The 13,306-nt window shown below is 39.9% G+C and overlaps 1 protein-coding gene and 1 non-coding gene across 2 annotated transcripts in view; one reads left to right on the forward strand and one right to left on the reverse strand.

Moving 5' to 3' along the window:
* The window catches only part of LOC138166911 (zinc finger protein 721-like), a 90,848-nt gene that overhangs the window by 58,620 nt on the left and 18,922 nt on the right, over positions 1-13,306 (reverse strand). Inside the window, exons 4-7 of the mRNA XM_069095396.1 lie at positions 12,479-12,589; positions 6,579-7,445; positions 1,263-1,299; positions 903-1,113 (exon numbers count right to left, since the gene is read on the reverse strand). Of these exons, the coding sequence (XP_068951497.1) occupies positions 903-1,113; positions 1,263-1,299; positions 6,579-7,445; positions 12,479-12,589 (1,226 nt within the window). The remainder of the gene's footprint in view (positions 1-902; positions 1,114-1,262; positions 1,300-6,578; positions 7,446-12,478; positions 12,590-13,306) is intronic.
* LOC138167193 (small nucleolar RNA SNORA73 family) lies at positions 1,547-1,735 on the forward strand. Its single transcript, XR_011169821.1, has one exon. It is a non-coding gene; the product is annotated as a small nucleolar RNA SNORA73 family (small nucleolar RNA).

Raw genomic sequence — 13,306 nt, forward strand, 5'->3', positions numbered from 1 at the left:
ACTGGAGTATTGGTACTGAGTGCTGGTTGACTGGTTGATTTGCCTAAAAACACAGTTTTCATTAAAAAGTCTTGACTTTGCCTTTATATCCCATCCAGCCATGATATCACTATTGAATTCTAGTCCCACGGTACCCATTGTCTGGTGGATACCTCCATCGGATTGCTCTGTAGGTATTTAAAACTTGATATATCCCAAAATGGAACAATTAACATTTTCCCTGAAAACACAGATAGTGATGTCATTGTGATACAGTGATGTCATTGTCTTACTCAAAACCCTTGAGTGGCTCCCTAATCACTCTAGGGCAAATTCCAAAATCCTCAGCGTGGCATTTAAAGTCTTCCACAATTTGGCTCCCCCCCTACATTTCCAATACTTCCTATCTACGGAGGAACGTTAGGCTCCTTGAGGACAGCTGTGGTCATTTTTCTCTTCATACAGCAGGCGCTTAATAAATGCTTCTTGAAGACTGACACCAGAGGAAAGGAATTACTTGGTTTCCCTCAAAGAAATGCGTGTCTGTCTGCCGGGAAAACAGCCCCCACGTTTCCTAGGACCACTTTAGCCCTCAGGCAGGTGGGCTTTCAACAAGAAAATATCCCGACACCCATAACCCGCAGTGCGGTAGAAGCCAACATGGAGCCGCCCCTCCACCAAGACTTGCACCCGCGCAGAAGACACTCCCAAGGCCTACTCTGCTGCCCCGCCCCACCTCATGTAAATAAGAACATTTAGGTTACTAGTTCTCTCTCCACCGAGTTAGCCAAGCCCTAGAGCTGTACTTTAGTCAAAGCTGAATAACTTGCCCCGCCGCCGCTTCCCAGCATGCCCTGCTTCCACACCCTTGTTTCCCAGGTTTCTCTTAAAGGGTCCCATGTTTTTCTTCCTTCCAGGCGAACCTGCTTTAAGGTAACGCCATTGCTTGAGCGCATGCGCAGGACTGGGGGGGGAGGGGAAGGGGCGGTCTCACTCACTAGACCAGGACCATCCTGAGCTGCCTCATCCGCCTCCGTGCACCCAGGCCCCCACAGAGGGCGCCCCAGCCCTTCGACAACCTGACTCCGCAGCAGCGTGAGTGAGTTTAAGAAGCACTTACTACATACAGGGACTCTGCCCAGGGAAGGGCCCGGAGCTAGGACAGGAACCCGTATTTCTGAAGCTTTTGCTGCGGGCCAGGCCCTGTGCCAAGCACTTTACAAGTATCCCATCTGATCCTCTGGAAGGGACATTAGGAGTCCTTCCAGATCTGGGATTCTTACCCGGAGAACTTGGTCTTCCCAGGCATGAGGAAGCAAACTGTGCAAAGGAATGGCCATGGGAGCAGGGAGATGAGTGGCGCCGTGAAAAGGGTAGGGGAAGAATGTGAAGCGAGTTGGTGAGAGGCTTTAAAGGGCAAGGTGGGAGGATGATTAGAGGTGGTGTAGAGACCAGGTCTGAACTTGTCTTCCTGAAGCTGGCCAACACTCTGTCCTATCCACGCTGTACGTGATCAGATCACGGCAACAACTTTTGGTTTGATGGTCTCGCCCCTTTTAACATAAACCCAAAACGAATACCCTGGGTAGTTGACTCTCCGGGCTCGGCGTGGTCCAAGGGAGCACAGGACTTTGCCCTGTGATGTACAGTCCCATTCCACAAAGCTGGAAAGCAAACCAGACTGTCCGTATATTCCTAAACCTTCTCAGGGTATTGAGACTGTGACCAGAGAGACAAACCATAAAGGAAAGGATATAATTATTGCCTCAGTAATAACGTGTAGTATTTCTAAACCACTCTTCCCCGTTTTCAAACGGATTTTCCTCTTGCTCTTTGGCTCTCACTTCCAAAAACAATTCTAGGAACCACTTGAGGTGTGCTGACAGGCATTTTCATTCTAGTACTCTCCTAAGAGGTTGTTGATTTGGCAGGCTTTCCACTTTGTGGGTTTGTGGAAGATGACTGTTCATCTTCCCTTTGATTGGGCTTTTCTCAGAACATAAAAGGTACAGATATGGTACAGCAGTGTCTATAAAAGCAATTCTAACAGGGTATGGTAATTTGAAGCCTGGGACTTTTCACAGTATTAGGTGTACCTGATACTATGTAATTGATACCTTTTAACATCAAAAATCCAATTTGATACCTTGGGTAGCTGCTTCTCTTAAGCTGTGTGGCATAAGGCAGTTCTGTCCTATAACAAAGAATCCTATTCCTCAGTGTTGGGAAGGTGACACTAACCATTTGGAAAATAACCAATTTGAAGTAAATGAAGCTATTGTCATATGGCAAAAGGGAGCAAGATATACTGAACCACATACTTTTTTAGGTTAGATTTTTTTGTATGTTGAATTTTGCCTCATTACTATTAACTGGAGTGTTTTGCTGATGGTACATGTTTCCTAAACCAGATTTTATTCCCTTAGAAGGGATAATAGTGGTTGAGGGAGTTCCACTTGCCCTGTGACAACAATTTTAATCATATAATAACTTGTCAAATGTGGGGAAAATGAGAGATCTAGTATAGATAATGTAAAATCTGTAATTAGCCAAAATTTAGCTAGCGCTTAAAATCTCTACAAGCCTTGTTATAGGAAAAGACATTACTGAATTATAAAGTAGCGATACTTTTCAGGGGAATGCAACATCTACTGGAGATATTTGCATCTCCAATTGGTGCCTCATACATTTTAGGAACTTAATGCACAGAATTGCCCAGAAGCCTTAGAAGATTATTTATGGAGAGTATTTTTTAAACTGGCACTTCTTAAAAGTAAAAGGTCCAAAAAACAAGATAAAAACTTTATCTCAGAAAATAAAGGGTCATTAGCCTGATAGTTTATAAACGTAACAAAGGAAATAATTGTAACAAGAGAATGACTATCATTATACTTTGACGAAGTCCTTGCTAAAGACAGGCTAGAACTTGTTCATTTATTGATAAAACATTTTATCTTATGAGAGTGCAAGTGCAGAGCTCAGACTTGAACCAGATTATTTTTGATCCCTCTGAATATACAATACTACCTCAGGTTAACAGGTACTTGATTACTTCTGATTCAATTTTATATATACAGAGAGGGAAAAAAAATCAAGTTCTTTAAATACTGAAATTGTCTTGTAGACACAATGATTAAACCAAATTCAGACAGTTGGATAAATGTGTTTTGGGGATCCAAATATATTCTAGGATTAGGTTTTTTCCAATTCAATCTTAATGATGACATTCAGTGAGAAGCAAGAAAAACTGTTAAAAAGAGGCCTGGGAGTGGAGAGTGAAGGTGGCAGAGAGAAGGATGTAAAAAATCTATAAGCCTTTGTTTGACATTAGCAATTTTCAAGTAGTTAGTAGACCTGCCATGTAGAGAATGTTCCCCAGAAAGGCCGAATCAGGAGCAATGGATGAAAGAGCAGCAACACCAAAGAATCTGTTTTATGACCTCCTGCTCCCTTTTGGGGCAGTTACTACTGCTACAGAAAGGACTGGGGGCCACTTTGTATCCATGTCAAAGTGGGCCTGTACCATTCTACAAATGAAATACCTTAAGGGAATAAATGGACCTACTAGTCATTGATACTGGTTTTTTCTGAGTTCTGGTTCAAGTCAGCATTTGAGAGTCACAAAGTGTCAATCTAGACAACAAATTCCTCACAAGTATTTGGGTGTACTGGTCTCTGCATGTATGTTAATATGTATGTTAATATTTGGAGGTGACAATGATTCCAGAAATACTGAACTAACATGACTCCTACATTTATTGTACAGACAGCTGATGCCTGATTTTAGGTCCAGAAAATATGGGTCACCAACCATAATAATGTAACTTAGATATGGCCATGGGACAAGGGTCGGGGTGGGGGATAGAGGGAGGAAGCTAGGACAAAAACAACCTTTGGATTTAGTTGCAAATAGAATGCTATAACATACTCAACAAATGGGTTTCCAGTCTCCATGTGAATATCTCCAAAAGGGGAGAACCTCCTCCTAATTACACTTTAGGATAAGTCTGTTCAGAAGCTTCCAATTCAAAATTTGACACTTTTTGTTATTTACCCACTGCTTTGTTTTGGAGTAAAATGAAATAAATCTTAAAAAAGGTTTTACTCTATATTCTGATTTGGCAACAATGCCATGGATCAAAAGTAGCATGACTGCCAATCAAGGGGTATCATCACGTGGTGAAGGCCTCACTCTCCTGCTCTGATGAGTCCAGACCTCTTGGATATCTGTTCATTAATAATCTCAGCCATCAGTGTGGCAGAAGCTGGAGTCTCAGCAGTGGTTAGGAAAGAACATATTCTCTCCTTACCTTCCCCCTCTCCCTACATCAACAAAGTCAGAAAAATAAATCCCATTACAAACAGGTATAGTTAAGCATAACAAAGTCCTACACTGGCAACATAAAAACAGTTTCAATATGCAAAATGACCATTCTCCTTAAGCCTTTCAGAATGGGGAAAAGGGCATAGAAATATAAAGACAAAGGGTTTTTCTTGTGCTTTAACTTGGACTGTTCAAAAACATGTTATTTGTATCTAAGCAGGCCCACAGACATGCCCACAGCACCACATGAAAAGGAAAATATTGCCATGGAAACAGTGGAAAAATACCACCTATTTCCCTGAGGAAAATAAATCTGTGGGAAGAAATGTGGAATAATGAAAAGGGAAGAAAAGCAAAATCTGGATCAGCATCTGCTTAGCTTATAACAGAAGTCATTGACAAAAACAGAAGACAAGAAATCTGAAAAATAATAATTATCCACAAGATGAAGATCTTTAAGCTTAATTACTTATAAATGTAAATGTAATTGACTTTGCTAGTATCTAAAACAATGGTGTCAAACCCAAGTAGAACTGGATCTCTGGGGTAGCTAGTTGGCACAGTGAATAGAGCACTGGCCCTGGAATCAGGAGGACCTGAGTTCAAATCCAGCCTCAGACACTTGACACACTAGCTCTGTGACCTTGGGCAAGTCACTTAACCCCAATTGCCCTGCCATCCCCCCTCCAAAAAAAAAAAAGAATTGGATCTCAGTATGCCACATATTGATTTAGAAAGCCACTGGTTAGCATTATGGTATATTTTTATTTATCTTCTTAAACCTTTCCCAAATATATTTTAATTTGGTTCTGAGGCACTTAGGAATTTCACAGGCTTGCTGGCCAATTTGACACCTCTGGCTAAAACAATTTTGTCCCCTTTTCTGGAGCCCTATTCATGGAATATTGGTTATCATAGGTCTTTGTATATATCATATCCCTCTACAAATCTATAAGCTCCATCAAAGTAGGGCCCATGTTTCATCTAGTCAATTCACCTATCATTATTAAGTGCCTGAGTTTATAACGATGAACAATGACAAAGAACATCCAAAGTGCTCTATAAAATAAGGACAATAACATAATAAAAAATAAGGTAAATTTTGAAAAAATAGTAACAATAAAAATAAGGTAAGATTCTTTATCATAAAGGCCATTCTATCCTTTGTGATCACTACACACTTAAACATATCCTAGGAAAGAAGGACACATCATTCACCCTCAGAAATGTGGAGCCCCTCACTGGACAGTCGCATTATTGGCTATGTCATATATTAATATTACAGTGTTTACTGAGGGTCTTTATTGTCAATTACTGCTTACGTATGATGGGAAAGGGGTAGTCCCTGCCATCAAAGAACTCTATCTGGGGCAAAAAATATAATTAATTACATGTCAAATTATCAATATTGGTTGGGTCAAATGAAAAGCAGAGTAGTGGATAAGGCTAGACTTGAGGTCAGGAAAACCTGGTTCAAATCCTGCTTCTTGACACTGCACATTCTTGTGTCAGTCACTTCATCTCTCATCACCACAAAATTCTCTAAGATATCTATTAAATTTTAGGGAAGCTGCAATCTGTGGGCATCACAGACAAAATCACAGATCTCTGATACAGTGACACAAAAATAAAGACCAGACTTAAAAACATTTGATGACCCAACAGTGTGAGAAAGGAAATGGAGAATGACTCTACCAGAATATAGCTCTAGGGCTCCATTTTAAAGAAACTGAAGGGCAGGGAATGAAAAGAGGAAAAGGAAAAGGAAGTATATCAGGGGAAGAAGGAAAGAAGATACCATCCCAACTCTTGGACAGCTCACTGTCTGATACAGGAGATAGGCCAACCTTCAGGGTTCAAACATTCTAATTAAGTTTAATTAAATATAGTAAATGTTTGGCTTAGAATAGTAGAGAAATGGAAAGAAAAAGACAAGTACATCAAACAAGTGGTTGATGTAGGCAGTAAAGGAGAGCAGTCTGAATAAAGCTCTGCCTGGCAGAGCTTAAAATGTGCTTAGGGAGATAAAACAGAAACAAAGAATAGATTTTTAGATATTTACAAAGCAAACCATAAAGCTAATGTGTTGTCCATTTTCCACTTCTGTGTCCAAGACATCCACATTGTCACACCTGATCTCCCAATGAAACACAAGCAGTTATTTTTGAGATTTTTGATCAAATAGGATTAGGGTCTTCATTTGAAAAAAAGTGTGAGCATTTTTCTTATAAAAATGAAATCTTCTGTTCTCCATTATGAACACTACAATCTTAACAGAATGAGTGGATCAAAGGTGAGTGTTTCTCTCCAGAGTGAATTCTCTGATGATAGTTAAAAGTTGAACGCTGACTAAAGGCTTTCCCACATTCCTTACATTCATAGGGTTTCTCCCCAGTGTGGATTCTTTGATGTACAATTAGTTTCGAGCTTTTACTAAAAGCTTTTCCACAATCATGACATTCATAAGGTTTTTCCCCAGTGTGGGTTCTCTTATGTACCAAAAGGCTTGAGCTATAACTGAAGACCTTCCCACATTCATTACATTCATAGGGTTTCTCCCCAGTATGAACTCTCTGATGTATAATAAGGTGAGAGTTCTGATTGAAGGATTTTCCACAATCATTGCATTTATAAGGTCTCTCTCCAGTATGAAGTCTCTGGTGTCGAATAAGGCTCTTGCTCAGACTAAATGCCTTGCCACACTCACTACATGCAAAAGGTTTCTCTCCAGTGTGAATTCTCTCGTGGTCAATAAGATGTGAACTCCGATTGAAGTATTTGCCACATTCATTACACTGATAAGATTTTTGTCCTCTTGGAATTTTCTCATGTGTAACAGGGTTTGAAACAACACTAAAACTTTTCCAAAAGTCTTTACATTTCTCATCTCTCTCTTCAATAGGGACTTTCTTATTCTGGACTATCACTTCCATAAAATCATTGTCAACTCTCCGAATGTCTTCCTCTGGGAGTGTTCCTTGTTGCTGTTCTAACATGCCTTCCTCTTCACAAGCTACCCCAGCTTTAGATGCCTGGAAAAGACCTTTCTGGAGACCTTCTGATGAACTACTATGTGATTCTGATTCACTTAAAATTTCTTGCTTTACAATAGATTTCTCATTCTCAATAATATTATTGTGTTCTGAAAAACAGAAAATGTAACTGTCAGTATTTCCAGTCTGGGAAAAGGAAAAAAATCATATCACATAATATGAAAATACTCTGGGAACACAAGAATTCCATAGGTCTGAAAGAAACATTTATATCAATGGTGTGGGCAGGGAATAAGATGACCCAGCAGAAACAATAAAAAAATGCTGCAGATTATTAAAAAAATGGATAGAAATGCCAGCAATAGGTGAGACAGTCAACAATGGTGGGACAGAGGAAGTTAGAGGGATTAAGACAGAGAGAACGATAAAAGGTAAAAGCACTAGGATCAAAAAAACTTTGTCCATAAACAAAATCAATGCAACTAGACTAGAATAAGAAGAAAAGAAGGTCAATGGGGGGGGGGGGCTACAGGATATAGTGGATGTGTGGATATTTCCATCAAATTTCTTGCCCACATAACAAGGGTGATGATAATAATAATAATAATAACAATACCACTGGAGATGTAGGGCCTACTATGTGCCAGGAACTATGCCAAGCATTTAAACAATACCATCTCGTTTGACTCTCACCTGGGAGGTAGGTGCTATTTTTATCCCCATTTCTACAGTTGAGGAAAATGAGGCAAAGGGTTGTGAAGAGTCTCACCCAAAGCAATGCAGCCAGCAGGAGTCTGAGGCCAGATTTGAATTCAGGTCATCCTGACTCCAGGACCAGAGGTCTATCCACTGTGCTCAGTAAGTGTTTGAGTGAATTTATTGGGGGCCAATTGTATGCTCAGCCCTGGGCTCAGGTCCCAATTCTGTCCCATGGGGAAAAGGACCCAGAATTATCATCTGCTGCCTGAAGAGTGCTGCCTGATCCCAGGGAAAAAAGAGGGACCCTGCTGCTGCTGGGCTGTGAGTCAGAGATCCTGGGTTCAAAACTCAGCTCTGCTGTGTATTATATGAAGCATCAAAACTGCTAGAGGAGGAATCAGAGCACACGGATTTAAATTCTGGCTCCATCCTTATCTGAAAGACTTTGGGCAAATTACTTAATCTCTTAGTTTCCTTATCTGAAAAATGAGCAGGTTTTATTGCTTTCTAAAGTCCTTTTTGTATAGGTCTATGATCCTAAGTTCTCTAAAAAAAAGTCTGATATCCTAGATACATTGGGAATTGATGCAAATATATGACTAAGAGCCATTGCCCCCAAAATAAATAAAGGATAGGAACAAATCATTTTCAAAGGAAAACTGCAAACTACTAACAACTGTATTTTTTTTTTAATAAAGCAATTGGGGTTAAGTAACTTGCCCAAGGTTATACAGCCAGTTTTTTTTTTCTTCTGTGGGTGTTAAATATCTTTGGCTGGAACTGATCCCGAGCCCTCCCGACTCCGGGGCAGGCGCTCTTACTCACTGCACTACCTAGCCGCCCCAGTAACAACTGTATTCTTAAAGTGCTATAAATCACTATTAGAAACATGCAAATGAAAAAAACTCTGGGGATTCACTCTATACCCATCAAATAGCAAAAAGAATTTAAAAAGTCCAGATATACTACAGTACTCCAACTGTTCTGTAAAACAATTTGGAATGACATGATAAAAGTTCCAAACCAGTCATAACCATCTGACCCCACAATCCTACTATCCTGCACATACCCCTAAGGAGATAAAAGACAAAAGGAAAGATCCCATCTTTTCATGATACTATGGTAGCATTTTCTGTGGAAGCACAAAATTTTGGGGTGGAAGGAGTCAAGTATCCAGCAATCTGAGAATAGCTGAACAAATTGTGGCATATGCATGTAAATGTCATATTATTGTACCATAGGGAGGAAAAAAGACAAATACAAGGAATTTTTCAAAATGTGGGAAGACCTTATAGGAAATGATGGCCAATGAAGAAAGAAGCAGGAGAATGATATGCAGTACATAAAGGTTACAATAAAGTAAGCAAAAACAAAGTAGCTAAACTCAGATTAAAAGCCATTACCAATACTGGTTTCATAGGAAAGATGATGATGATGTACACCTCCCTCCTCTCAGTAGAGAGCTGACAGACTACAGGTGTGAAATACTGCATCAACTATCAGACACAGGCACTCCCTTGATTGGTTTTACTTTAACTATTTTGCTTTGTGCCAAGGCAGGGTTTTACCTTGAGTTTTCCAAAGGAAGAACAGTTTGGTGAAGGTACTCACTTCCATATCATGGTTAGGCACAACTGACCAAACAAGGACCAGCTTTAGAAGAGATAAGACTCAGAGGAACACGATACATTTCTTCAACTACTAGAAGATCTACTTGACTCCAAAGAGAGGAACTAAAATCCAGTACACTGAAGTTCTAAGGAGGCAGTTTTCCTTTTAATTGCATTTAATGAGGACTGTAGGGAATGAGCTGCCTTAGGAGATAATGAAATTACCTTCACTAGTGTGTTCAAATAGAGGCTATTTGGGAAATTATAAAAGGGACTTGTAAATCAAAAAAGGGCCAAGGGTTTAGAGCCAGAAGTGATCTTAGAAATCACATAATCTGCTACCTTCATTTTAGAGAAGAGGAGCCTAAGGGCTAGGGAGAATAGCTTGCCTAAGAAACTCAGCTGGAATCAAAACCCCGTCCTTGAACTCCAAGTCAGCTGCTTATCCCCTTACACCAAACTGTCCTCCTGCTGTCAGATTCTAAGATTCAGTGGGTTATGATATTTCTCAGTAATGTATTTTCAACATTTTAACAATGAAGACAATAACCACTAGAGGAGAAAACAAAAAAAAATCTTAATTCCATGGGGTGCAGGATAGGAGAAGAGGCACCAATAATACAAAGGATCATGGACTGAGGACTTGGAAAGGACATTATGAGTCATCTATGGGAGGCCCTTCCTTTTACAGAAAAAGAACCTTGTACTCAGAGAGGTAAGGTAAGTGGCCCAAGAGGCCACAGAGCTGAGTCCTGAGCCTAGGATCTCTAACTCAAATCCAGTGTTCTCTGCCCAGCCCTAAGCTGCCTCTGACCATATTGTGTGTGAAACTACAGACTAGGGCAAACATTGTGGAGAGCAGTGTGACAATATACGTCATCCTAAAACCAATACTCTCCAGAGCTGACATGTATGCAGCACTTAATGCAGCAAAATGCTTTACATGTCTTAACTCAACTGATCCTGAAACAGCCCTGGATAGTTAGGACTATTATTATTTATGAGAAAACTGAGGCTCAGAGGAGAAGGGACCAGCCCACGGTATTGGAGACAGAGCCCAGATACAGGCCCCTCCTCACTCCAAATCCAAACCTAATGCCTTCTGTTTCTACTTCTTATTTAGGTGACTGTGGGTCAGTCACTAGCTTCTTTGAGCTTCAGTCTCCTAAATGAGGGCAGAGACTAGATTGCCTCAAAGGTCCCTGCTAGCACTACTAAATCTTGTCTTTTGATCCAATGAATTAAAAACTGAACTTTATCCCAATGGATACCATGGAAAGGAGCTATCTGAAAAAAAATATATTTACAACTTCTTTATCTGTAACAGTGAAAACTTAGAAACAGCTTAAATGTACTAAGTGGTAAACAGCTGAACAAGTTATGGTGCATTAATGTAACAGAATATTAAAGTGTCATAAAAATGATATCTATGAAGCAGAAAAAGGAAACATAGATCTATATTAATGGATGCAAAACAAAAAAAGCAAAATCATTAGAGCAGTTCTGAATTCATACAACTTTCTCTATAGAGTTATTTATATATTGACATATATTATAGATTTACACCCACACCTGTGATTTCATTGAGGCAGGAACCTCCTTGGTAAAGAAACTTTTACTACCAGTGCAGACCAGCAATTATTCTTTGTTATTGTAATGGAATGCAAATTTGGAAGATCTTCCCTGCCCCTAGGCTAAAGTGCACCAGAAGCCTGGGGAGGGAGGCTTGTTTTTCAGTAGATACTTTTTGATTGGCCAGTGGGTCAATAAGGTTGTTACATTCTCTGAGCCAGGAGAAGGCTATATAAGCCCTGATGTGAGGCTTTGTTTTGGGGGCTCACTTTGAGAAGTGTTCTGTGATTTGATCTGTATTCTGGGAAACCGTTGTCCAGGGTCCCCCCGGCTTTGAAAAACCCAGATGTGGAAATCCAGATGTTGACTGGGTATGGATGTAATGGTTGGACAGTTTGGAAATCTGTCTACTTGATCTGTTTCTGTCTTGATAATTCTACCTGTATGCTTTGAAGTTCGGGGTGCTGACCTTTTTCCCCTGAACAAGGTAAATGATATATGTCTGACTGATTAAAGTAAGCTTGTTAACCCATTTTGAGTTGCTTTCCTTTAACAAAGCAGATCCAAGAACCTGTATGAGCAGCAAACCCTGAGGACACGCTTGGGGTGCTTGCTGCTACAGTTATACAAGAGTTGTAGGAGACACTGAGAAGTTGCAAGTCTTCACAAGGCCACAGTCCCTATGGGTCAGGTTCTCCATCCCCTCAGCCCTAACCCTGGACACAGCCCAAGCAAAGGCTTCCTTTTCTAACAACAATGTCAGCTCTATCTACTAGGCTAAAGTCTCACCATAGGTGTGTGTCTCATGTGGGCACACACACAGCACCAAAATTATCTGAATTTGGGAAGGATTTTCAAAAAGACACCAAATACATTTTTTGATTGTTAATTAATTCAATTCTACTTCCTAAGATGTAAAGGACCGCTTAAACAGTTTTATAGTTCACTTTGCACACACGTTTAATTATTTGTCCTCATTGCTGGTTAAGTTTACGAAAGGCAGCAAGGCACTGTGGATGTAGACAGCTGGTTTTTTAGTCAATAAGATCTGTCACCAAGTCTCACTTCTGATACCTACTGACTGGGTGGGCATGGACAAACCACAATCTCTCAGTGCCACAAGCAACTCTCTAAGACTCTGAGGAAAGAAGGTATTCATTTGTATTAGAAGAGAGTTTCCTGATTGGGAGTTCTTTATGCTAATGAAATTGAATCTAATCCAAAAAAATAAAAAATTTCATAATTAAATAAACGTAAAGAGACATAAAAGAGTGAGAATAGGAGAGTCCTTCCTCACTTACCTGTACAGATGTTCTTCCTATCTTCCAAGTCCAGAGGACCCTGACGATTCAGACCCCGTGGTTCTTCCTCTCTCCGGGAGATCCTTGTAGGTTTTGAAAATGGAAATCCTGCTTGTGGAGAAGAAAATGGCACTGAATAATGATGAGAATCACAGGTATCCATTTAAGCCCTGTGTCTAGAAAGAACATATATGGAAGGCAATTAAGCCCAGAGAAAGCAAGAGAGAGATGTACAAACCCTCAGGCAAGTGACTTGGAAACCAGGAAGACTGAGGAAGAATCCAATGATTTAGAACCAGATTCAAAACTAGCTTTTTTATTCTCTCCTTCCTAGTTAGGTAGGAAAAATCAATAGTGAACTATTTGAGGATTCTAGGACTTAGAAAATTTGAGAAAGGATAGCCTACAGAGGTCTGAAAGAAGGGAGCAGGGTAAAGAATATTAGGCCATTTATGTATAAAGTAAAGGTTCCAAAGGATCAATAAACTTTTACATACAGAAAGCTTTAAGAAATAATTTCCTTGGTGCCCTACTGGAAAGTCGGAGGGGGTATGCAAGAAGATATGGGAGAGAGCAGACTGGAGGAGGGGATATCCAGTGGGATTGCTATTTTGGGGTGGTGGGTAGGGGAAAAACGGGGAGAAAATTTGTAACTCAAAATGTTGTGGAAATGAATAATGTAAACTAGAAGTTAATAAAGCATTTGATTAAAAAAAAAAAAGAAATAATTTCCTTGGACATTACTTCTCTATGGACCAGAAAAGCCTTGAAAATAGAGATTTAGAACTTTCTAATTCCTATTAACCCTTAAAAGCTTTAACAAAAACT

This window comes from Petaurus breviceps, unplaced genomic scaffold, assembly GCF_028583685.1.
Source record: "Petaurus breviceps papuanus isolate PSGF00001 unplaced genomic scaffold, PetGlider_PUasm1.0 227, whole genome shotgun sequence".
Classification (NCBI taxonomy): Eukaryota; Metazoa; Chordata; class Mammalia; order Diprotodontia; family Petauridae; genus Petaurus; species Petaurus breviceps.